Source organism: Bombina bombina, chromosome 8, assembly GCF_027579735.1.
Source record: "Bombina bombina isolate aBomBom1 chromosome 8, aBomBom1.pri, whole genome shotgun sequence".
NCBI classification, from domain to species: Eukaryota; Metazoa; Chordata; class Amphibia; order Anura; family Bombinatoridae; genus Bombina; species Bombina bombina.
In genome coordinates, this window is record NC_069506.1 from 300,084,466 (window position 1) to 300,108,063 (window position 23,598).

The 23,598-nt window shown below is 41.8% G+C and overlaps 1 protein-coding gene across 1 annotated transcript in view; it reads right to left on the minus strand.

Annotated features, from left to right (window-relative positions):
- The window catches only part of LOC128639017 (PR domain zinc finger protein 10), a 134,808-nt gene that overhangs the window by 93,996 nt on the left and 17,214 nt on the right, over positions 1–23,598 (minus strand). The window contains exons 7-8 of the mRNA XM_053691156.1: positions 8,777–8,908; positions 8,447–8,617 (exon numbers count right to left, since the gene is read on the minus strand). Of these exons, the coding sequence (XP_053547131.1) occupies positions 8,447–8,617; positions 8,777–8,908 (303 nt within the window). The remainder of the gene's footprint in view (positions 1–8,446; positions 8,618–8,776; positions 8,909–23,598) is intronic.

The following is a 23,598-nucleotide window of genomic DNA, read 5'->3' on the forward strand; positions in this document are numbered from 1 at the left end:
AGCAGACAGGTGGCAGGAGTGAGACTCCGCCCATAGAATGATTTTGGTCACTTCTTCCATCGCCAGGGAACTCCTTGTTCCCCCCTGATGGTTGATGTACGCAACAGTTGTCATGTTGTCTGATTGAAACCGTATGAACTTGGCCCTCGCTAGCTGAGGCCAAGCCTTGAGAGCATTGAATATCGCTCTCAGTTCCAGAATATTTATCGGTAGAAGAGATTCTTCCCGAGACCAAAGACCCTGAGCTTTCAGGGATCCCCAGACCGCGCCCCAGCCCATCAGACTGGCGTCGGTCGTGACAATGACCCACTCTGGTCTGCGGAAGGTCATCCCTTGTGACAGGTTGTCCAGGGACAGCCACCAACGGAGTGAGTCTCTGGTCCTCTGATTTACTTGTATCCTCGGAGACAAGTTTGTATAGTCCCCATTCCACTGACTGAGCATGCACAGTTGTAATGGTCTTAGATGAATGCGCGCAAAAGGAACTATGTCCATTGCCGCTACCATCAAACCTATCACTTCCATGCACTGCGCTATGGAAGGAAGAGGAACGGAATGAAGTATCCGACAAGAGTCTAGAAGTTTTGTTTTTCTGGCCTCTGTCAGAAAAATCCTCATTTCTAAGGAGTCTATTATTGTTCCCAAGAAGGGAACCCTTGTTGACGGAGATAGAGAACTCTTTTCCACGTTCACTTTCCATCCGTGAGATCTGAGAAAGGCCAGGACGATGTCCGTGTGAGCCTTTGCTTGAGGAAGGGACGACGCTTGAATCAGAATGTCGTCCAAGTAAGGTACTACAGCAATGCCCCTTGGTCTTAGCACAGCTAGAAGGGACCCTAGTACCTTTGTGAAAATCCTTGGAGCAGTGGCTAATCCGAAAGGAAGCGCCACGAACTGGTAATGCTTGTCCAAGAATGCGAACCTTAGGAACCGATGATGTTCCTTGTGGATAGGAATATGTAGATACGCATCCTTTAAATCCACCGTGGTCATGAATTGACCTTCCTGGATGGAAGGAAGAATTGTTCGAATGGTTTCCATCTTGAACGATGGAACCTTGAGAAACTTGTTTAAGATCTTGAGATCTAAGATTGGTCTGAACGTTCCCTCTTTTTTGGGAACTATGAACAGATTGGAGTAGAACCCCATCCCTTGTTCTCCTAATGGAACAGGATGAATCACTCCCATTTTTAACAGGTCTTCTACACAACGTAAGAATGCCTGTCTTTTTATGTGGTCTGAAGACAACTGAGACCTGTGGAACCTCCCCCTTGGGGGAAGCCCCTTGAATTCCAGAAGATAACCTTGGGAGACTATTTCTAGCGCCCAAGGATCCAGAACATCTCTTGCCCAAGCCTGAGCGAAGAGAGAGAGTCTGCCCCCCACCAGATCCGGTCCCGGATCGGGGGCCAACATTTCATGCTGTCTTGGTAGCAGTGGCAGGTTTCTTGGCCTGCTTTCCTTTGTTCCAGCCTTGCATTGGTCTCCAGGCTGGCTTGGCTTGAGAAGTATTACCCTCTTGCTTAGAGGACGTAGCACTTGGGGCTGGTCCGTTTCTGCGAAAGGGACGAAAATTAGGTTTATTTTTGGCCTTGAAAGGCCGATCCTGAGGAAGGGCGTGGCCCTTGCCCCCAGTGATATCAGAGATAATCTCTTTCAAGTCAGGGCCAAACAGCGTTTTCCCCTTGAAAGGAATGTTAAGCAATTTGTTCTTGGAAGACGCATCCGCTGACCAAGATTTTAACCAAAGCGCTCTGCGCGCCACAATAGCAAAACCAGAATTTTTCGCCGCTAACCTAGCCAATTGCAAAGTGGCGTCTAGGGTGAAAGAATTAGCCAATTTGAGAGCACGAATTCTGTCCATAATCTCCTCATAAGAAGAAGAATTATTATTAATTGCCTTTTCTAGCTCATCGAACCAGAAACACGCGGCTGTAGTGACAGGAACAATGCATGAAATTGGTTGTAGAAGGTAACCTTGCTGAACAAACATCTTTTTAAGCAAACCTTCTAATTTTTTATCCATAGGATCTTTGAAAGCACAACTATCTTCTATGGGTATAGTGGTGCGTTTGTTTAGAGTAGAAACCGCCCCCTCGACCTTGGGGACTGTCTGCCATAAGTCCTTTCTGGGGTCGACCATAGGAAACAATTTTTTAAATATGGGGGGAGGGACGAAAGGTATACCGGGCCTTTCCCATTCTTTATTTACAATGTCCACCACCCGCTTGGGTATAGGAAAAGCTTCGGGGGGCCCCGGGACCTCTAGGAACTTGTCCATTTTACATAGTTTCTCTGGAATGACCAAATTCTCACAATCATCCAGAGTGGATAACACCTCCTTAAGCAGAGCGCGGAGATGTTCCAATTTAAATTTAAATGTAATCACATCAGGTTCAGCTTGTTGAGAAATTTTCCCTGAATCTGAAATTTCTCCCTCAGACAAAACCTCCCTGGCCCCCTCAGACTGGTGTAGGGGCCCTTCAGAACCAATATCATCAGCGTCCTCATGCTCTTCAGTATTTTCTAAAACAGAGCAGTCGCGCTTTCGCTGATAAGTGGGCATTTTGGCTAAAATGTTTTTGATAGAATTATCCATTACAGCCGTTAATTGTTGCATAGTAAGGAGTATTGGCGCGCTAGATGTACTAGGGGCCTCCTGTGTGGGCAAGACTGGTGTAGACGAAGGAGGGGATGATGCAGTACCATGCTTACTCCCCTCACTTGAGGAATCATCTTGGGCATCATTTTCTCTAAATTTTGTGTCACATAAATCACATCTATTTAAATGAGAAGGAACCTTGGCTTCCCCACATTCAGAACACAGTCTATCTGGTAGTTCAGACATGTTAAACAGGCAAAAACTTGATAACAAAGTACAAAAAACGTTTTAAAATAAACCGTTACTGTCACTTTAAATTTTAAACTGAACACACTTTATTACTGCAATTGCGAAAAAGTATGAAGGAATTGTTCAAAATTCACCAAAATTTCACCACGGTGTCTTAAAGCCTTAAAAGTATTGCACACCAAATTTGGAAGCTTTAACCCTTAAAATAACGGAACCAGAGCCGTTTTTATATTTAACCCCTTTACAGTCCCTGGTATCTGCTTTGCTGAGACCCAACCAAGCCCAAAGGGGAATACGATACCAAATGACGCCTTCAGAAAGTCTTTTCTATGTATCAGAGCTCCTCACACATGCATCTGCATGTCATGCTTCTCAAAAACAAGTGCGCAATACAGGCGCGAAAATGAGACTCTGCCTATGATTAGGGAAAGCCCCTAGAGAATAAGGTGTCCAATACAGTGCCTGCCGGTTATTTTACATAATTCCCAAGATTAAAATAATTCCTCAAGGCTATGGAGTATAAAATATAAATCGATTTAGCCCAGAAAATGTCTACAGTCTTAGAAAGCCCTTGTGAAGCCCTTTTTTTCTTTTTGTAATAAAAATGGCTTACCGGATCCCATAGGGAAAATGACAGCTTCCAGCATTACATCGTCTTGTTAGAATGTGTCATACCTCAAGCAGCAAAAGTCTGCTCACTGTTCCCCCAACTGAAGTTAATTCCTCTCAACAGTCCTGTGTGGAACAGCCATCGATTTTAGTAACGGTTGCTAAAATCATTTTCCTCTTACAAACAGAAATCTTCATCTCTTTTCTGTTTCAGAGTAAATAGTACATACCAGCACTATTTCAAAATAACAAACTCTTGATTGAATAATAAAAACTACAGTTAAACACTAAAAAACTCTAAGCCATCTCCGTGGAGATGTTGCCTGTACAACGGCAAAGAGAATGACTGGGGAAGGCGGAGCCTAGGAGGGATCATGTGACCAGCTTTGCTGGGCTCTTTGCCATTTCCTGTTGGGGAAGAGAATATCCCACAAGTAAGGATGACGCCGTGGACCGGACACACCTATGTTGGAGAAATTATCAATTTCCTTATATGTCAGGTTCAGGAATGGGACAAAAATACAAACAGCATAGCCCCCTGATAGAGAAAAAAGGCAAGAGGCATATAGGAATGGGGTTTTAAATAATGAAAATATTTGGCACCAAGTGTGACGCACAACACAAACAGAATTTTTTTTTTTGGCGCTAACAACATCTGGAAATGACACACTTGTGTCATTGAAGACGCAACTTTCTGAAAGGACTCGGCGTCATCGAACATAACTTCGCGCCAAAAATGACGCAATATACTTTGGCATTTTGCGCCCTCGCGAGCCTAATTCTGCCTGCGAATTTAAAATGACAGTCAATTGAAAAAAAGACTATACCCCAGGTAAGAAATACATTTTTCCTAAAAAATGCATTTCCCAGATATGAAACTGACAGTCTGCAAAAGGAAATATACTGAAAACCTGAATCATGGCAAATATAAGTACAATACATATATTTAGAACTTTATATAAATACATAAAGTGCCAAACCATAGCTGAGAGTGTCTTAAGAAATGAAAACATACTTACCAAAAAAGACACCCATCCACATATAGCAGATAGCCAAACCAGTACTGAAACGGTTATCAGTAGAGATAATGGAATAAGAGAGTATATTGTCGATCTGAAAAGGGAGGTAGGAGATGAATCTCTACAACTGATAACAGAGAACCTATGAAATAGATCTCCCGTGAGGAAAAACATTGCATTCAATAGGTGATACTCCCTTCACGTCCCTCTGACATTCATTGCACTCTAAAAGGAATCGGGCTTCAAAATGCTGGGACGTAAAAATCTTAGCACAAACTTACTTCACCACCTCCATAGGAGGCAAAGTTTGTAAAACTGAACTGTGGGTGTGGTGAGGGGTGTATTTATAGGCATTTTGAGGTTTGGGAAACTTTGCCCCTCCTGGTAGGATTGTATATCCCATACGTCACTAGCTCATGGACTCTTGCCAATTACATGAAAGAAATTATGTTTACCTTCCATAAGGCAGGGAGAGTCCATGACTTCATTCCTTACTGTTGGAAAAACTATACCCAAGCTCCAGAGGACACTGAAATAATAACGGGAGGGAACAAGAAGAGGGGGACCCTATTCTGAGGGCACCACAGCCTTTAAAACTTTACTACTGAAAGCTGCTTCAGCCGAAGCAAACACATCAAACTTGTAAAATTTAGAAAAAGTTTGTAAAGGGGACTAAATAGCCGATCCATATAGAGGCTTCGTTCTTTAAAGCTCAGGAGGCAGCCACTGCTCTAGTGGAATGAGCCGTTATCCTCTCAGGAGGTTGTTTCCATGTATCTGATAAGCTAAGCGGATGACACTCCTCTACCAGAAAGATAGGGAAGTCGTAGTAGCCTTCTGCGCCTTACACTTCCCTGTATAGATGACAAACAAAGAGGAAGATAGAACAACAATTTCTTGATTAATGTAAGATCCAACACCACCTTAGGAAGGAAGGAACCCTAATTTAGTACGTAAAACCACCTTATCAGCACGGTAAACCAGATAAGGGGGGGGGGTTGTCACATTACAAAACAGGAATCTCAGAAACTTGCGGGGTAGCAATAGCCAACCAAAAAAGAACCTTCGAAGATAACAATTTAATGTCAACAGTATGCATAGGCTCAAACGGAGCCTGCTGCAAGACACTAAGAACAAGATTGAGGCTCCAAGGCGGAGCCCCAGATCGAAACACAGGTCTGATTATAGTCAGAGCCTTAACGGACTGCACATCCGGAAGCTCAGCCATTTTCTTATGCAGTAACACCGACTAGGGCCGATATCTGTCCCTTCAGGGAACTAGCAAATAGACCCTTCTCTAGTCCATCCTGGAGAAAACATAACATTCTGGCAACCTTAACCTTATGCCAGGAAAACCACGCTCTTCACACCAGTACAAGTAAATACTCCACACTTTATGTTAGATATAACGAGTAACTGGCTTATGAGCTTGAATTACAGTGTCGATAACACTCTCAGAAAACCCTCTCTTGGCTAAGACTAAGTGTTCAATCTCCACGCCGTCGGCCTCAGAGAATCTAGCGTTTGATGAACAAAGGGACCCTGTATCAGCAGATTTCTGCGACAAGGTAACCTCCACTGAGGACATCCCCACCAGATCCGCAAACCACGTCCTTCGCAGCCACAATGGAGCAATCAGAATCACTGATGCTCGCTACTGCTTGATGCGAGCCACCACACGAGGGAGAAGTGGTAATGGAGGGTACCTCAAACCGTACCTGGGTAGCTTAGTTTTGGAGGTGGGATGCCATAAGATATATCTCTGGCGTCCCCCACTCGCTGCATATCTCTGCAAACACCTTAGGGATGGAGCCTCACAAATCTAATTGAGAGTCAGGGACCAGGAATGATTTTTTAAAAGTAGACAAGAGGGAAAAGAACTTCCTATTCTTTCCCTTTCGTTACTGATAATGTTCGCCATCTTAACTGGCACAGAAAAAGTCAGAGGGACCTTCCTGTCTTCATAAACCCCGTCTAATTTAGGGATCTTAGGTTCCTCAGGGAGTTTAGCCTCTGGAACCTCTAGCGTAGACAGAACCTCCTTTAATAAAAATGCAAATGCTCAATTTTAAATCTAACGGAGGGTTCCTCCGCTGAAGGAGGTTTAGAAAATGAAGTCTCCGATTCAGAAAGTTTACCCTCGGAAGCTACAGAGGTTACCTCATTCTCAGATAGCTGGGACATAGTAGCTAAATCCCACAAATATTTAGATGACTCTAGGTCAGGAGAACTATGTTTAACCTTTCTCTTGCTTTTACTAGAGGGAGGTAAGGCACTCAGGGCCGCAGGCACCGCCGATTGTAACTGTGCGATAAAGTCTGTAGAAAAAAAGCCCCCTCCAGATGGAGGATTAGTTGAGCCGCGGGGTACTGCATGTGGAACGGGTAATGTAGAAAGGGTAGTAATCTCTCGGGACACAGATTCCTGAGAGATAAACGGCTCAGAGGGGCTAATAACGCTAGGAGTATTAGCAGGCTTGTCTCCCTTCTTAGTTTTTAAAAAAGTGCTTAGGCAAATGGAAAAAAATTGAGCAGGCGGGCAAACCACGGCCTCTTCACAATATAAACAGGAATTATTAATCAGTACAGAAGGAGCGGACCCTTCTAATGTAGTATCAGAGTCCTCCATAGCTAAGATATATCCACAGAAGGACAGGCAAAAAAAAAAAAAAGAACGCTTTAGCACCTTTATAATTCCAATGGCTGGGGCACTCACCACCTCCTAGACCGAGACAGCTAACAGTGAAAACACTCTCCTTAGGAGTGATGTCCGAAGCAGGATCCTTTGGAAAAAGAAGAAAAAAAATGCACCCAGTGCGTAGAACAGAACTTTCCCTGCTATGAAAAAGGTGCTAAGCTATTATGAGCTGCGCAAAACACTCAAAAACGAAAGTGAAACCTGTTTGTTCCAAGCCAAAAGCACACAGTCTATAAACCCAAAAAAACACTCTCACATTAAAGCAGTTATAAATAACCCCTAGCTGTTCAAATAATCTCCCTGAAGAAGAAATTAACCCTTGATCCTATTGAGGTATAAAGGAGCCACACTGTGACCCTGTATAGCAAAAGTGAATATATAAAACTGTCTTACCCTCCAGGATCCATGCTGTGGAACAGGCACAGCCTCTGAAGTGTGACAGTCTTGCAGCACCCTCTGAAATGGACTTGAGTGTGTAACAGCAAGCAGTGAAACTCGTCAACACTGATTGCTCATGAGCTGTTAGGCAACAGTCTGGATGGGTTCGCAGAAAAACTTTCCCTGCATCTCCAAACTTTTATCAATACTCTCACTGAAAGGTTGACATGATTACTTAAAACTCCAGTCCTTTCTTGAAAGGAACATACCCATTACAGGACTATCCAAATGGCAAAGAATGACTGGGGGATAGGGGAAGTGGAAGGGATAGTTAAGCCTTTTGGCTGGGTTGTCTTTGCCTCCTCCTGGTGGCTAGGTGTTGTATTTCCCAACAGTAAGGAATGAAGTCGTGGACTCTCTTTGCCTTATGGAAGTAAATTATGTTCTATGTAGAGTTATTTTTTCTTGTTTGACTTTTGCATGTCTTTTCAGTTTTGAAATAAAGCATTTTGGCAGTACAAATTAATTAGCAAAATTAGTTATATTAAATCTATTTTAAGGGTGCACTGATTATATTACAATTTGTGCACCTGCATTATAACAGAGCTGGCAGAAGATATATCAAGTCCGTTAGCTCTCTATGGGGACAACGTGTCAGCATTGGTGCACTGAAATAGTAATAGCTTTTCCTAGAAGCATTTTTGCTTACACATGCATTACACAAATTTCAGTTCTAACAAACATGTCCTTTTCCTAATATTGTTCAGTAGACCTCCTAAGCAATTTGCTTTTTTACGCATTAATTTTTTGACAAAAAACATGATGCAAAACTCCCTCTTATCGCCATTGAACTATACTGAAATACCTGCAGAACTTAGCTTGGGTCAATTACCTGAGCAACTTGCACCACCTGCAGCTGTATGTGTTGAGGCTGCTGAATGCCAGCTGTAGTCTGTGAGACAGGAATGTACTGGATGCGCTGGAAGTCACCTTGCGCAGTGCGGTATTCTGTAGTCAGCGTTTGGGATAGCTCTGTCATCGCCTGAGTCAGAAGGTCTGTTGTCTGTAGGTGATGTATAATATTTATTACATCAGTTATTTACCATTTTATAAATCCTGTGTTACTAGACTATAAAGTTACACCACTGAATCTAAACAAAACTTTTATGCACATACTGGGGTAATTTCTTAGGTAAGTTAACCACATGAGTAAGCTACTCACCACCACCGTCTCCCCACTAGTTCCATCGGCTGTTAGCACAGCTGGGGTTGTACTGATCACAGCAGCCTGCACAGTGTTCTGCAGAAGGGAAAACTCAGGATGCTTCTTTCGTATGTGCTGGACCATTTTGGTCTAAAATACAAGAGAGAGAGGACATAGCATTTAAAAGGTTCTTATGCAAAACATTAATCGTCTCTATATTACACTACATTTAGCCACCAATCAGCAAGCGCTACCCAGCGTGCTGAACCAAAAAACATAATTTATGTAATTACTTACCTAATAAATTAATTTCTTTCATATTGGCAAGAGTCCATGAGCTAGTGACGTATGGGATATACAATCCTACCAGGAGTGACAAAGTTTCCCAAACCTCAAAATGCCTATAAATACACCCCTCACCACACCCACAATTCAGTTTAACGAATAGCCAAGAAGTGGGGTAAAAAAAATAAGTAGTAAAAAAGCATACAAAAAGAGGAACTGAAAATAAAATTGTACTTTTATACAAAAATCATAACCACCATAAAAAGGGTGGGCCTCATGGACTCTTGCCAATATGAAAGAAATTAATTTATCAGGTAAGTTCTTACATAAATTATGTTTTCTTTCATGTAATTGGCAAGAGTCCATGAGCTAGTGACGTATGAGATAGAAAAACCCAAGATGTGGGAGACCACAGAAGAGTCAATAGAAAGGGAGAGATAAAATAAAAACAGCTATTTACACTGAAAAAATAAAATCCACAAAAAAACTAGTCTTTCTCATAAATTTCAAGAAAAAAACTTCAATCATAAGCAGAAAAATCAAACAGACAGCTGCCTGAAGAACTTTTCTACCAAAGACTGCTTCAGAGGAAGCAAATACAGGTGGCCCTCTGTTTACGATTCAATTTGCACCGTTTCAGAATAACAACCTTTTTTCAGTCATGTGACTGCTATTAAAAAGCATTGAGAAGCAGTGCATTGATTAAAATAGCCAGTAGGTGGAGCTGTCCGCTTGTGTTGCAGCAAAGATATGCAAGCCAAGCAAGCTGAAATTAATCAGTTTAAGCAGACCTGAGCTATCGAGCAGCTTGCAAAGGAACAAGATCTTCCTGTCTATAAATCAGTCCAGATTGGAATGCATAGAAAGAACTGTTTGCAGAAAAAATGCAAGTAAAGTCTGTATTGTGTGATTATTTTATTAGGTTTATAATGCTGTTTAGCAAATGTTTTTGTTCATTTAACTTAGTTTAATTATATATTCTGTGTTGTGTGATTATTTTATTAGGTTTATAATGCTGTTTAGCATTTAATGTCTTCATTTCAAAGCTTTAAAAATAATGTATTAGGTGTGCCAATTTTGAGAGGGACCCGGAACCTAACTCCCTCACTTCCCATTGACTTACATTATAAACTGGGTTTCAATTTACAACGGTTTCGATTTACAACCATTCCTTCTGGAACCTAACCCCGGCGTAAACTGAGGGCTACCTGTACATCAAAATGGTAAAATTTAGTAAATGTATGTAAAGAAGACCAAGTTGCTGCTTTGCAAATCTGATCAACCCGAAGCTTCATTCTTAAAAGCCCAAGAAGTGGAGACTGATCTACTAGAATGAGCTGCAATTCTCTGAGGCGGAGACTGTCCCACCTCCAAATAAGCCTTGTGAATCAAAAGCTTTAAACAAGATGCAGAGGCTTTCTGACCTTTCCTAGGACCAGAAAAAACAACAAATAGACTAGAAGTCTTCCTGAAATTTTTAATAGCTTTGACATAATATTTCAAAGCTCTTACAACATCCAAAGAATGTAAAAATCTTTCAAGAGAATTCTTAGGATTAGGACACAAGGAAGGAAGAACAATTTCCCTACTAATGTTGTTAGAATTCACAACCTTAGGAAGAAATTTAAACTAAGTCTGCAAAGCAGCCTTATCCTGATGGAAAATCGGAAAAGGAGACTCACAAGAGAGAGCAGACAATTTGGAAACTCTTCTAGCTGAAGAGATAGTCAAATGAAAGAACACTTTCCAAGAAAGTAGTTTAATATCCAAAGAATGCATAGGCTCAAAAGGAGGAGCCTGCAAAGCCTTTAAAACCAAATTAGGACTCCAAGGAGAGAAATTAATTTAACAACAGGCTTGATATGAACCAAAGCCTGAACAAAGCAGTGAATATCAGGAAGTTTAGCAATCTTTCAATGAAATAAAACAGAAAGAGCAGAGATTTTTCCCTTCAAGGTACTTGCAGACAAACCTTTATCCAAACCATCCTGAAGAAACTGTAAAATTCTAAGAATCCTAAAAGAATGCCAAGAGAATTTATGAAAAAAAAAACACCATGAAATATAGGTTTTCCAAACCCGATAATAAATCTTCCTTGAAACAGATTTACAAGTCTGTAGCATAGTATTAATCACTGAGTCAGAGAGACCTCTATGACTAAGTACTAAGCGTTCAATTTCCATACCTTCAAATTTAGCGAGTTGAGATCCTGATGGAAAAACGGCCCTTGAAACAGAAGGTCTGGCCTTAAAGGAAGTGGCCAAGGTTGGCAACTGGACATCCGGACAAGATCCGCATACCAAAACCTGTGAGGCCATGCGGGTGCTATCAGAAACACATGCTATTGTTCATCTATGATTTTGGAGATCACCCTTGGAAGAAGAACTAGAGGCGGAAAAATGTAAGCAGGTTGGTAAAACCAAGGAACTGCTACCGCATCCACTATCTCCGCCTGAGGATCCCTGGACCTGGAAAGGTACCTGGGAAGCTTCTTGATCTATTTTGGGGGGGGGGGGGGGCAAATTACATCTGTATGGAGAGACCACTCCCCTGGATGTAAAGACTGACGACTGAGGTAATCCGTTTCCCAATTGTCTACACCTGGGACATGTATTGCAGAAATTAGACAGGCGTTGGATTCCGCCCAAGAAAGTATTCAAGATACTTCTTTCATCGCTAAAAGACTGTTAGTGCCCCCTTGATGATTGACATATGCCACAGTTGTGATATTGTCGGTCTGAAAATGAATGAATGAGTCTCTCTTTAACAGAGGCCAAGCCTGAAGAGCCCATAAAATAGCACAGAGTTCCAAAATATTGATTGGTAACCTCGCCTCTTGAGGATTCCAAACTCCTTGTTCTGTCAGAGACCTCAGACAGCTCCCCAACCTGTGAGACTTGAATGTTGGGATTTAAGTCAACTGTGATATCCGAGTATAATCCCTGCACCATTGATTCAGCATGCAAAGCTGCAGAGGTCTCCTATGAAAACGAGCAAAGGGGATCGCGTCCGATGCTGCAGTCATGAGACCTAACACTTCCATGCACATAGCCACTGAAGGGAATAATCGAGACTGAAGGTTTCGACAGGCAGAAACCAATTTCATTTGTCACTAGTCTGTTAAAGACAGAGTCATGGACACTGAATCTATCTGGAAACCTAAAAAGGTGACCCTTGTCTGAGGAATCAAACTCTTTGGTAAATTGATCCTCCAACCTTGACTTTGAAGGAACAACAGTAGTTGATTTGTGTGAGATTCTGCTAAATGTAAAGACTGAGCTAGTACCAAGATATTGTCCAAATAAGGAAACACCGCAATACCCTGCTCTCTGATTACAGATAGAAGGGCACCGAGAACCTTCAAAAACAGAATTTATGTTTACCTGATAAATTTCTTTCTCCTACGGTGTATTCGGTATACGGCTTCATCCTTACTTGTGGGATATTCTCAATCCCTACAGGAAGTGGCAAAGAGAGCACACAGCAGAGCTGTCCATATAGCTCCCCTCAGGCTCCGCCCCCCCCCCCCCAGTTATTCGACCGACGGTTAGGAGAAAAAGGAGAACCATAGGGTGCAGTGGTGACTGTAGTTTACAAAAATAAATTTAAACCTGACCAAATGCCAGGGTGGGCCGTGGACCGGATACACCGTAGGAGAAAGAAATTTATCAGGTAAACATAAATTCTGTTTTCTCCTACATTGGTGTATCTGGTCCACGGCTTCATCCTTACTTGTGGGAACCAATACCAAAGCTTTAGGACACGGATGAAGGGAGGGAACAAGTCAGGTAACCTAAACGGAAGGCACCACTGCTTGCAAAACCTCTCTCCCAAAAATAGCCTCCGAAGAAGCAAAAGTATCGAATTTGTAAAATTTGGCAAATGTATGCAGTGAAGACCAAGTCGCTGCCTTACAGATCTGTTCAACAGAAGCCTCATTCTTGAAAGCCCATGTGGAAGCCACAGCTCTAGTAGAGTGAGCTGTAATTCGTTCAGGAGGCTGCCTCCCAGGAGTCTCATAAGCCAACCGGATGATGCTTTTCAGCCAGAAAGACAGAGATCGCAGTCGCCATTTGACCTCTCCTCTTGCCAGAACAGACGACAAACAAGGACGATGTTTGTCTGAAGTCTTTAGTTGCTTTTAGATAAAACTTCAAAGCACGAACCACATCAAGATTGTGTAACAGACATTCCTTGTTAGAAACTGGATTAGGACACAGAGAAGGAACAACTATTTCCTGGTTAATATTCTTATTGGAAACCACTTTTGGAAGAAAACCAGGCTTGGTACGTAAAACGACCTTATCTGTATGAAACACCAGATAGGGTGAATTACACTGCAAATCAGACAATTCAGAAACTCTTCTAGCAGAAGAAATAGCTACCAAAAACAAAACTTTCCAAAATAGTAACTTAATATCTAAGGAATGTAGAGGTTCAAACGGAACCCCTTGAAGAACTGAAATAACTAAATTTAGACTCCATGGAGGAGCCACAGGTCTGTAGACAGGCTTGATTCTGACTAACGCCTGTACAAACGCCTGAACATCTGGCACAGCTGCCAGACGCTTGTGCAACAAAACAGACAAGGCAGATATCTGTCCTTTTAAGGAACTAGCTGACAGACCTTTCTCCAATCCTTCTTGGAGAAAAGATAGTATCCTTGGAATCCTAATCTTACTCCATGAGTAACCCTTGGATTCGCACCAGCAAAGATATTTCCGCCATATCTTATGATAAATTTTCCTGGTGACAGGTTTTCTAGCCTGGATCAGAGTATCTATAACTGTTTCCGAAAACCCACGCTTAGCTAGAATCAAGCGTTCAATCTCCAAGCAGTCAGTTGCAGAGAAACTAGGTTTGGATGTTCGAATGGACCTTGGATTAGAAGGTCCTGCCTCAAAGGTAGCTTCCATGGTGGAACCGATGACATATTCACCAGGTCTGCATACCAAGTCCTGCGTGGCCACGCAGGAGCTATTAGAATTACCGAAGCCTTCTCCTGTTTGATCCTGGCTACTAGCCGGGGGAGAAGAGGAAACGTTGGAAATACATAAGCTAGATCCTGGTTTCTCAACAGCCGGGCCGTGGCCCAGTACCGGGCCGTGATAGCCCTGCTGGTGGGCCCTGACCTGTCATGCAACCACTGCACACTCTTACCCTACTGCACACCAGGGGCAGACTGACCAATCAAGGCCCCAGGAAAACTGAAAAAACACTGACCCAAATGTATTAAAATTTATGCAAATGAACATGGTAGCCTCTCTGTCCTAATCGCAACAGGCCCATCAACCTCCAGAGCCAGGACCCCCAACATTAAGGGCCAAAGAAAGGGCCCCCAACCTCCAGGGCCAGACCTCACACTCCATGGCCCTCGCAGCGACAGACCCCTGGCAGGACCCCCCCCCCCCACACTCCAGGGCCCCCACTAAACCCACACTGAACTGCTTAGTTACTGATAGGGCAAATCCCTGCTGCTTACTATATATATATATATATATATGTGTGTATATATATATATATATATATATATACACACACACACACAGTATATATATATATATATATATATATATATATATATATATATATATTCACACCAGCAAAGAAGGCACTCTCCTTTGTTCACAAATTAATTTATTTGTTAAGGTAAACGTTTTCGGGGTCTCCCCCGTCCTCAGACCACTGAGGTCTGAGGACAGGGGAGATGCCGAAAATGTTTACCTTAACAAATAAATGAATTTGTGAACAACGGAGAGTGCCTTCTTTGCTGTTGTGAATATTATTCTGATTAAAAGTGCACCCCGGAGGCTCTCTTGGATATTGAGTGCTGGTTCCCTATCTTGCATTAGTGTGAATATATATATATATATATATATATATATATATATACACACCGGGCCCTGGACATGTCCAGCTAAAATTTACCGGGCCTTGAGGTCACTTTGGTTGAGAACCACTGAGCTAGATCGAACGACCAAGGCGCCACTAAGGCATCTACCAATGTCGCCTTGGGATTCCTGGACCTGGACCCGTAACGTGGAACTATGGAGTTCTGATGTGACTCCATCAGATCCAGATCTGGAAGGCCCCATAGTTGAGTTAACTGGGCAAAAACCTCCGGGTGAAGTTTCCACTCCCCCGGATGGAAAGTCTGACGACTCTGATAATCCGCTTCCCAGTTGTCCACCCCTGGGATGTGAATTGCTGATAGATGGCAGGAGTGATCCTCTGCCCATTTGATGATCTTGGATACCTCCCTCATCGCCAGTGAACTCTTTGTTCCTCCCTGATGATTGATGTACGCTACAGTCGTCATGTTGTCCGACTGAAATCTGATGAATTTGGCCTCCGCTAGTTGAGGCCATGCCTGGAGCGCATTGAATATCGCTCTCAATTCCAAAATGTTTATCGGGAGAAGAGATTCTTCCCGAGACCAAAGGCCCTGAGCTTTCAGGGACTCCCAAACCGCACCCCAGCCTAAGAGGCTGGCGTCGGTCGTGACAATGATCCACTCCGGTTAGGAAACTCATTCCCTGAGACAGGTGATCCTGAGACAACCACCAGAGGAGTGAGTCTCTGGTTTTCTGGTCCATTTGTATCTGGGGAGAGCATGCACAGTTGCAGTGGTCTTAAATGAATTCGAGCAAAGGGAACCACGTCCATTGCCGCAACCATTAGTCCTATTACCTCCATGCACTGAGCTATGGAGGGTTGAGGAATGGATTGAAGAACTCGACAAGTGTTCAAAAGTTTTAACTTCCTGACCTCCGTCAGAAAGACATTTCTACCGAGTCTATTATTGTTCCCAGGAAGGGAACCCTTGTGAACGGGGACAGAGAACTCTTTTCTATGTTCACCTTTCACCCGTGAGACCTTAGAAAGGCTAGAACAATGTCCGTATGAGCCTTTGCTTTGTGAAAGGACGACGCTTGTATTAAGATGTCGTCTTGGCCTTAGCACCGCTAGAAGGGACCCCAGGCACCTTTGTGAAAATTCTGGGAGCAGTGGCCAATCCAAAGGGAAGAGCCACGAACTGGTAATGCTTGTCCAGAAAGGCGAACCTTAGGAACTGATGGTGATCTTTGTGGATAGGAATATGCAGGTACGCATCCTTTAAGTCCACGGTAGTCATGTATTGACCCTCCTGGATCATTGGTAAAATTGTCCGAATGGTTTCCATTTTGAATGATGGAACTCTGAGGAATTTGTTTAGGATTTTTAAATCCAGAATTGGCCTGAAAGTTCCTTCCTTTTTGGGAACTACAAACAGGTTTGAGTAAAAACCCAGTCCTTGTTCTGCTGTTGGAACTGGGTGTATCACTCCAATTTTTAAAAGGTCTTCTACACAATGTAAGAATGCCTGTCTCTTTATCTGGTCTAAAGATAAGCGAGACATGTGGAACCTTCCCTTTGGAGGAAAGTCCTTGAACTCTAGAAGATACCCCTGAGAGACAATTTCTAGTGCCCAGGGGTCCGGAACATCTCTTGCCCAAGCCTGAGCAAAGAGAGAAAGTCTGCCCCATACTAGATCCGGTCCCGGATCGGGGGATACCCCTTCATGCTGTCTTGGTAGCAGCAGCAGGCTTCTTGGCCTGTTTACCCTTGTTCCAGCCTTGCAATGGTTTGGCCCTTTCCCCCAGTGATATCTGAAATAATTTCTTTCAACTCTGGCCCGAATAGGGTCTTACCCTTGAAAGGAATATTAAGCAATTTTGTTTTGGACGACACATCCACCGACCAAGATTTTAGCCAAAGCGCTCTGCGCGCCACGATTGCGAAACCAGAATTTTTCTCTGCTAATTTAGCTAACTGCAAAGCAGCATCTGTAATGAAAGAATTAGCCAACTTCAGGGCGTGAATTCTGTCCATGACTTCATCATAAGAAGTCTCCTTCTGGAGCGAGTTTTCTAGTTCCTCAAACCAAAAAGCTGCTGCAGTGGTTACAGGAATAATGCAAGAAATTGGTTGAAGAAGAAAACCTTGTTGAACAAAAATTTTCTTAAGTAAACCTTCTAATTTTTTATCCATAGGATCTTTGAAAGCGCAACTGTCTTCTATTGGTATAGTCGTGCGCTTAGCTAGCGTTGAAACTGACCAATCTACCTTAGGGACCGTCTGCCACGCGTCCCTTCTGGGGTCAACAATTGGGAACATTTTCTTAAATATAGGAGGGGGAACAAAAGGTACACCTGGCTTCTCCCACTCCTTAGTCACGATATCCGCCACCCTCTTAGGTATCGGAAACGCATCAGTGTGTACTGGGACCTCTAAGAATTTGTCCATTTTACACAATTTTTCTGGGACCACCAAAGGGTCACAATCATCAAGTGTAGCTAGGACCTCCTTAAGTAGGGCGCGGAGGTGTTCTAGCTTAAATTTAAATGCTATGGTATCAGGCTCTGCCTGCTGAGAAACTTTTCCTGAGTCAGAAATTTCTCCCTCAGACAGGCCCTACCTCACCGCCAAGTCAGACTGATGTGAGGGCACTACAGATAAATTATCCTCTGCGTCTGCTTGCTCATTTTCTGTATTTAAAACTGAACAATCACGCTTCCTTGGAAAAGCTGGCAGTTTGGATAAAAATGCTGCAAGAGAATTATCCATTACTGCTGCTAACTGTTGCATAGTAATAGCAATTGGTGCGCTAGATGTACTGGGCATCGATTGCGCGGGCATAGCTGGTGTTGACACAGAAGGAGGGGATAGCGGGCTATCCTCACTACCTTCAGCTAAAGAATCATCTTGGGCTACATCTTTAAGCATGATTGTACGGTCCTTAAGCTGTTTGGACGCTATGGCACACTTCACACATAAATTTAATGGGGGAACCACCTTGGCCTTTAAACATACAGAACATAGGCTATCTGAAGGGTCAGACATGTTTGACAGACTTAGACAGAACTTCAATGCAATAAAAATTATTTTTGACAAAAACGTTACTGTGTCTTTAAATAATAAAAGTGCACACTTTATTACTGAAACATCAAAAAAACATCAAATAAACATCCGAATTTAATGAAATTTTCACCACAGTGTCTTAATGCTTTGAAAAGATTGCACACAAATTATCAGACCAATTAACCCCTTAATGCCCAAACCGGAGCTAATAACAGCAGTTAACCGGTTAAAAACACTACAGTACAATGTCACAGCCTCTACTGTGGCTTTTACCTTCCTTAGGGATTATTTAAGTAGGAAATAAGCCTCTCTGAAGTCCTTTCTGATGTCTCTGGACTCCCCACGTGAAGCTGCATGAACTGCCTAGTCAAAACAACTGCGCAATTGAGGCGCGAAAATGAGGCCTCCTCCCTCTTCATTCCAGAGTGGAGGGGCCTTTCAGACTAGATTAGGTGTCCAAATAAGTGCCAGGCGCAATATTAAACCCCATAAGTGTTTCAAAGTCTTAAACACCTTATTCATACTGAAAACATGCTAAAAAGCAATCGATTAAGCCCACAATAGTGTCAACCAGCATCGAGCTCTTAATATAAGCCATCATTTTATACAGAGTCTAAAAAACATGGCTTACCTATCCCTGAGGGGATTTCTGACAGTCTTCTAGCATTACTTGGTCTTGTTAGAAAAATGACTGATCATACCTGAAGCAGTTAAGCCTGCAAACTGTTCCCCCCAACTGATGTTCTCTGGTATTCAACAGTCCTGCGTTCGAACAGCAATGGATTTTAGTTACTGGTGCTAAAATCATATTCCTCTCAGCAGAAATCTTCATCACTTTCTGCTTCAGAGTAAATAGTACAAGCCGGCACTATTTTAAAATAACAAACTCTTGATACAAGAAATAAAAAACTATAACTAACACCACATACTCTTTACCACCCCCATGGAGATGCTACTAGTTAGAGCGGCAAAGAGAATGACTGGGGGGGGCGGAGCCTGAGGGGAGCTATATGGACAGCTCTGCTGTGTGCTCTCTTTGCCACTTCCTGTAGGGATTGAGAATATCCCACAAGTAAGGATGAAGCCGTGGACCGGATACACCAAAGTAGGAGAAAAGATTCTTGGAGCTGTTGCTAGTTTAAATGGTGGAGCAACAAATTGTTAATGCTTGTCTAGAAAAGAGAATCTCAGAAACCAATAGTGGTCTGGATGAATCGGAATGTGAAGATACGCATACTGTAAGTCTATTGAGGACATGTAATGACCTTGCTCAACAAAAGGCAGAATAGTCCTTATAGTCACCATCTTGAAAGTTGGGACCCTTACAAATTGATTAAAAAACTTCAGATCCAGAACTGGTCTGAAAGAATTTTCCTTCTTCGGGACAATGAATAGATTTGAATAAAAACCCAGACCCTGTTCCAGAATTGGAACTGGTACAATTACTCCTGAAAGCTCTAGATCTGAAACACACTTCAGAAAGGCCTGAGCTTTCAAAGGATTTATTGGAACGTGAGAGAGAAAAAATCTTCTCACAGGAGGTCTTATTCTGAAACCTATTCGATACCCCTGAGAGACAATATTCTGAATCCAATGATTCTGAACGGAACCTGCCCAAACGTCTTGAAATAATTTCAATCTGCCCCCCCCAGCAGAACTGGATTGAGGGCCGCTGTCAGGGTTTTTTCCCTGCTTTGTTTTCCATGTGCTGCTGGCAGCCATTTTACTCGCCTCTCTTGCTGACTCGGGTGCATAGTGTGTGATGCTGCTCATTTCCTGCATGCCCTTTTATGGCCAGACTGGTGTACATCATCAGGTTGCAGTCTCAGACAGGTTGCAGTCTCAGAATTGTGATGTTATCACTTATTATTTAAAGGGTCTCTGTTCAGTATGCTTTGCCCTTGCGTTGTCTCAGACCTGTTTGTGAGAGTTCCTGTATATTATCTGGCTTTCTGACGTCCCTCCTGGTTCCTGATCCCTGGCTTGTTCCTGACTCTGCTGTTCTCCTTGCTCCTGACTCGGCTTGTCTGACTATTCGCTTTGGCTCCTGACTCGGCTCGTCTGACTACTATCTCTGGTTTTGACTCCTAGCTTGTTATTTGACTTGTGGACTTTTTATTATTTTTTGCAATTAATAAAGGTGTGATTATTTTTGCACTTCTCGTCTCAGTCTGATTCCTGGCACCCTGACATCCGCACCTTCATGCAGTCTTGGGGGCTGGCTTTGGTTTCTTATAAGGCTTGGATTTATTCCAACTCGAGGATGGCTTCCAATTGGAGCCAGAGTGCTTAGGGGAAGAAGTGGTTTTCTGTTCTCTATTCTGACGAAAGGAACGAAACCAATTAGAAGCTCTAGATTTGCCCTTAGACTTTTGATCTTGAGGCAAAAAAACTCCCTTCCCCCCAGTAATAGTGGAAATAATAGAATCCAACTGGGAACCAAACAAATTATTACCCTGGAATGATAGAGATAGTAAACTAGATTTAGATACCATGTCAGCATTCCATCATTTGAGCCATAAAGCTCTTCTAGCTAAAATAGCCAAAGACATAGATTTAGCATTAATCTTGATATCAAAAATAGTATCACAGATAAAATAATTAGCATGTTGAAGCAAACGAACAATGCTATGCAAATCAGTCTTTTTACCGTTGTGCTAAGCTATCCAAACAAAAAGTTGATGCAGCCGCAACATCTGCCATCGAAATGGCAGGTCTGAGACTATAGCCAGAATGCAAATAAGCTTTCCTTAAATAAGATTCAATTTTCCTATCTAAATGATCCTTAAAAGAAGTACTATCTTCCATAGGAATAGTAGTACGTTTAGCAAAAGTAGCCCCATCAACCTTAGGGACTTTTTTCCAAAACTCTAATTTAGCCACTGACAAAGGATACAACTTTTTAAACCTTGACGAAGGAACAAAAGAAGTACCAGGCTTAGACCATTCCTTAGCAATCACATCAGAAATAGTATCAGGAACAGGAAAAACCTCAGGAGTAGTCACAGGAGGTTTATAGACAGAATTTAAATGTTTGCTGGATTTATTATCAAGAGCACCAGACTCCTCAATATCCAAAGTTATCAACACTTATTTTAACAAAGAACGAATATACTCAATCTTAAAAAGATAAGATGATTTATCAGTGTCAATGTCTGAAGTAGGATCTTCTAAGTCAGAGAGATCGTCATCAGAGGAGGATATATCAGTAAGTTGTCAGTCATTACAAATTTCATCAGTATTATGAGAAGTTTTAAGAGACATTTTACATCTATTTGAAGGTGGTATATCAGCCATAGCCTTCTGTATCGCATCAGCAATATAATTTTTCATATCAACAGGGATATCATGTACTTTAGATGTTGAAGGAACAACAGATACTGTACTAGCACTAATAGAAATCTTTTCTGCATGCAAAAGCTTATCATGACAACTGTTACACACTACAGCTTGGAGATATACTCTCCACTAGCTTACAACAGATACACTTAGAAAAAATAACATTTAAACAGAATATCTTATTTCCACATATAGCAGTTTCAGGAATGGGAAAAATTGCAAATGCTAAAATTGGCAAAAAAAGCAAATAGCATAGCCCTCTGAGCATAAAGAAGGCAAGGAGCATATAGGAAGTGAGGTAAATAAAAAAAAAAATTTTTGGTGCCAAGTATGACGCATGATGCAAAAGGAAGTTAAGAATTTTTTTGGTGCCAACAAACATCCGGATATGACGCAACTTGCTTCATAACAAACACAATTATACGCCGAACAACCTAGCATCAACTAAGATGCAGGAAATGACAAACTTGCGTCATTACAGCCAAGAATGACGCAATAAAGAACAGCATTTTGCACCCTCGCGAGCCTAATTTGCCCGCAAGTTTTAAAGAAAAAACAAGTCAAATTGAAAAAAGACTATACCCCAGGTAAGACAAACTTCCTAAAACATGATTCCCATAACAAAACTGCCAGACTGCAAAGCAGTGATGTGCGGTGATGTCAGAGGCTGGTGAGGCACTAGATATGATACGCCGGAGAAACACATATACCGCGGGCCTCAAGTACCCCCAACAGGGCAGGTTTTAATTAAAGCTGAACCAGTACACAGGTGAAATAATCAGCTGATGGTTGAGAGCAAGTTAGTAACCACTGTTACTGGTCAGCTGATTACTTCACCTGTGCACCGATTTATCTATAATGAAAACCTGGCCAGTTGGGGGTACTTGAGGACCGTGGTTGAGAAACACTGCATTTAAGCACAAGCTCATCTGAATACCAGAAGATAAAAGCCTATAGTAAAAGTAATGCATATATCTCAAATACAGCTCCAATACCAGCAGATAAAACCATTTAGTAAAGTTAATAAATAAAATTCAGATCCAATACCCGCTCCAATATATTGACCTCTCCTGCATTATATTACTCACTAAATAAAGAATCTTGCACTGCACTGTGCAAACTACAGTTAACCATCTGCTACTGAGAAAAGAAAGTCCAGAGCAATGTGTGCACGCCTGCCAACCTGTGCAAAATCAAATATATAATGCTGTACAAAAAGATTGTGGCATCAAAAATAAACATTTAGATATCTATCTAATGGAAATCACATTTATTCAGCTGATCTCTTCCATAAAACCCTGAAATTAACTACCTTGTGCCACACCACACGCTCCTGCATAATATATTCCTTATTATTTTCTGCTCATCTACACCCAACCCTGAGGAAAACATGACAGGCACCCACTACATGAATGAATAACCCCTACTGTAACAGTCCCTATTCATGGAACCCCATAACTGTGATAAATGACTATAAAAATATTCCCCATTATACCAAACATTATCGGCAAACATTTAGGTCATCTTAGGGCAGCATGAAGCCTGAACAATCTTTGTAGTTATATAGCTGGATAATCTCAGAAACTAAAAGTCCAAAATCTATTTAGATAAAGTCAATGCATAGATTTATAAGTCTAGTTATAATAACTATAAACAGTGTTTAATAAAAATAAAGACTCATGTATTCCAAAGAAATTGTTTCACTTCAATTACATTATGAAACATATTTTTTTAATTTTTGCATTGAGAAAAATTAAGAAAGTGAAAATTGCTTTTCTGCTTTCTTTTAAGAAACTTCACACTAAAGGGAAACTTCACACTAAAAGGAAATTGCAGAGTAATTACATTCTATATTTTTTAATAAATATATTTCATACAACTCAGGACTACAGTGTGTATTTATATGTGTGTGTGTATATGTACAGTATGTGTATGTATGGTGTATGTGTGTTTTTGTGCATGTGTGTGTATTATTATTATCGGTTATTTGTAGAGCGCCAACTGTGTATTTGTGTGTGTGTGTATATATGTATGACTATGTATGTATGTGTTTTTGTGCATGTGTATATGTGTGTTTGTGTGAATGTGTGTGCATGTATGTGTTATGTGTATGTATGTGTGTGTGTGAATTTCACTTATAAAATGATTAGTTGTAGCACATAATTAGCAGTGCTAATGACTGAACTCCTACCAATTAATATGTCAGTGTTACAGAATAGGGCTTGTAAGCATAAGCAAGCTAATACAAAGATTACAAAGGGGGGCAATACAATGGGACACCCTCCTCTGCATTTCCTATGTTATTCTCCCTTTAC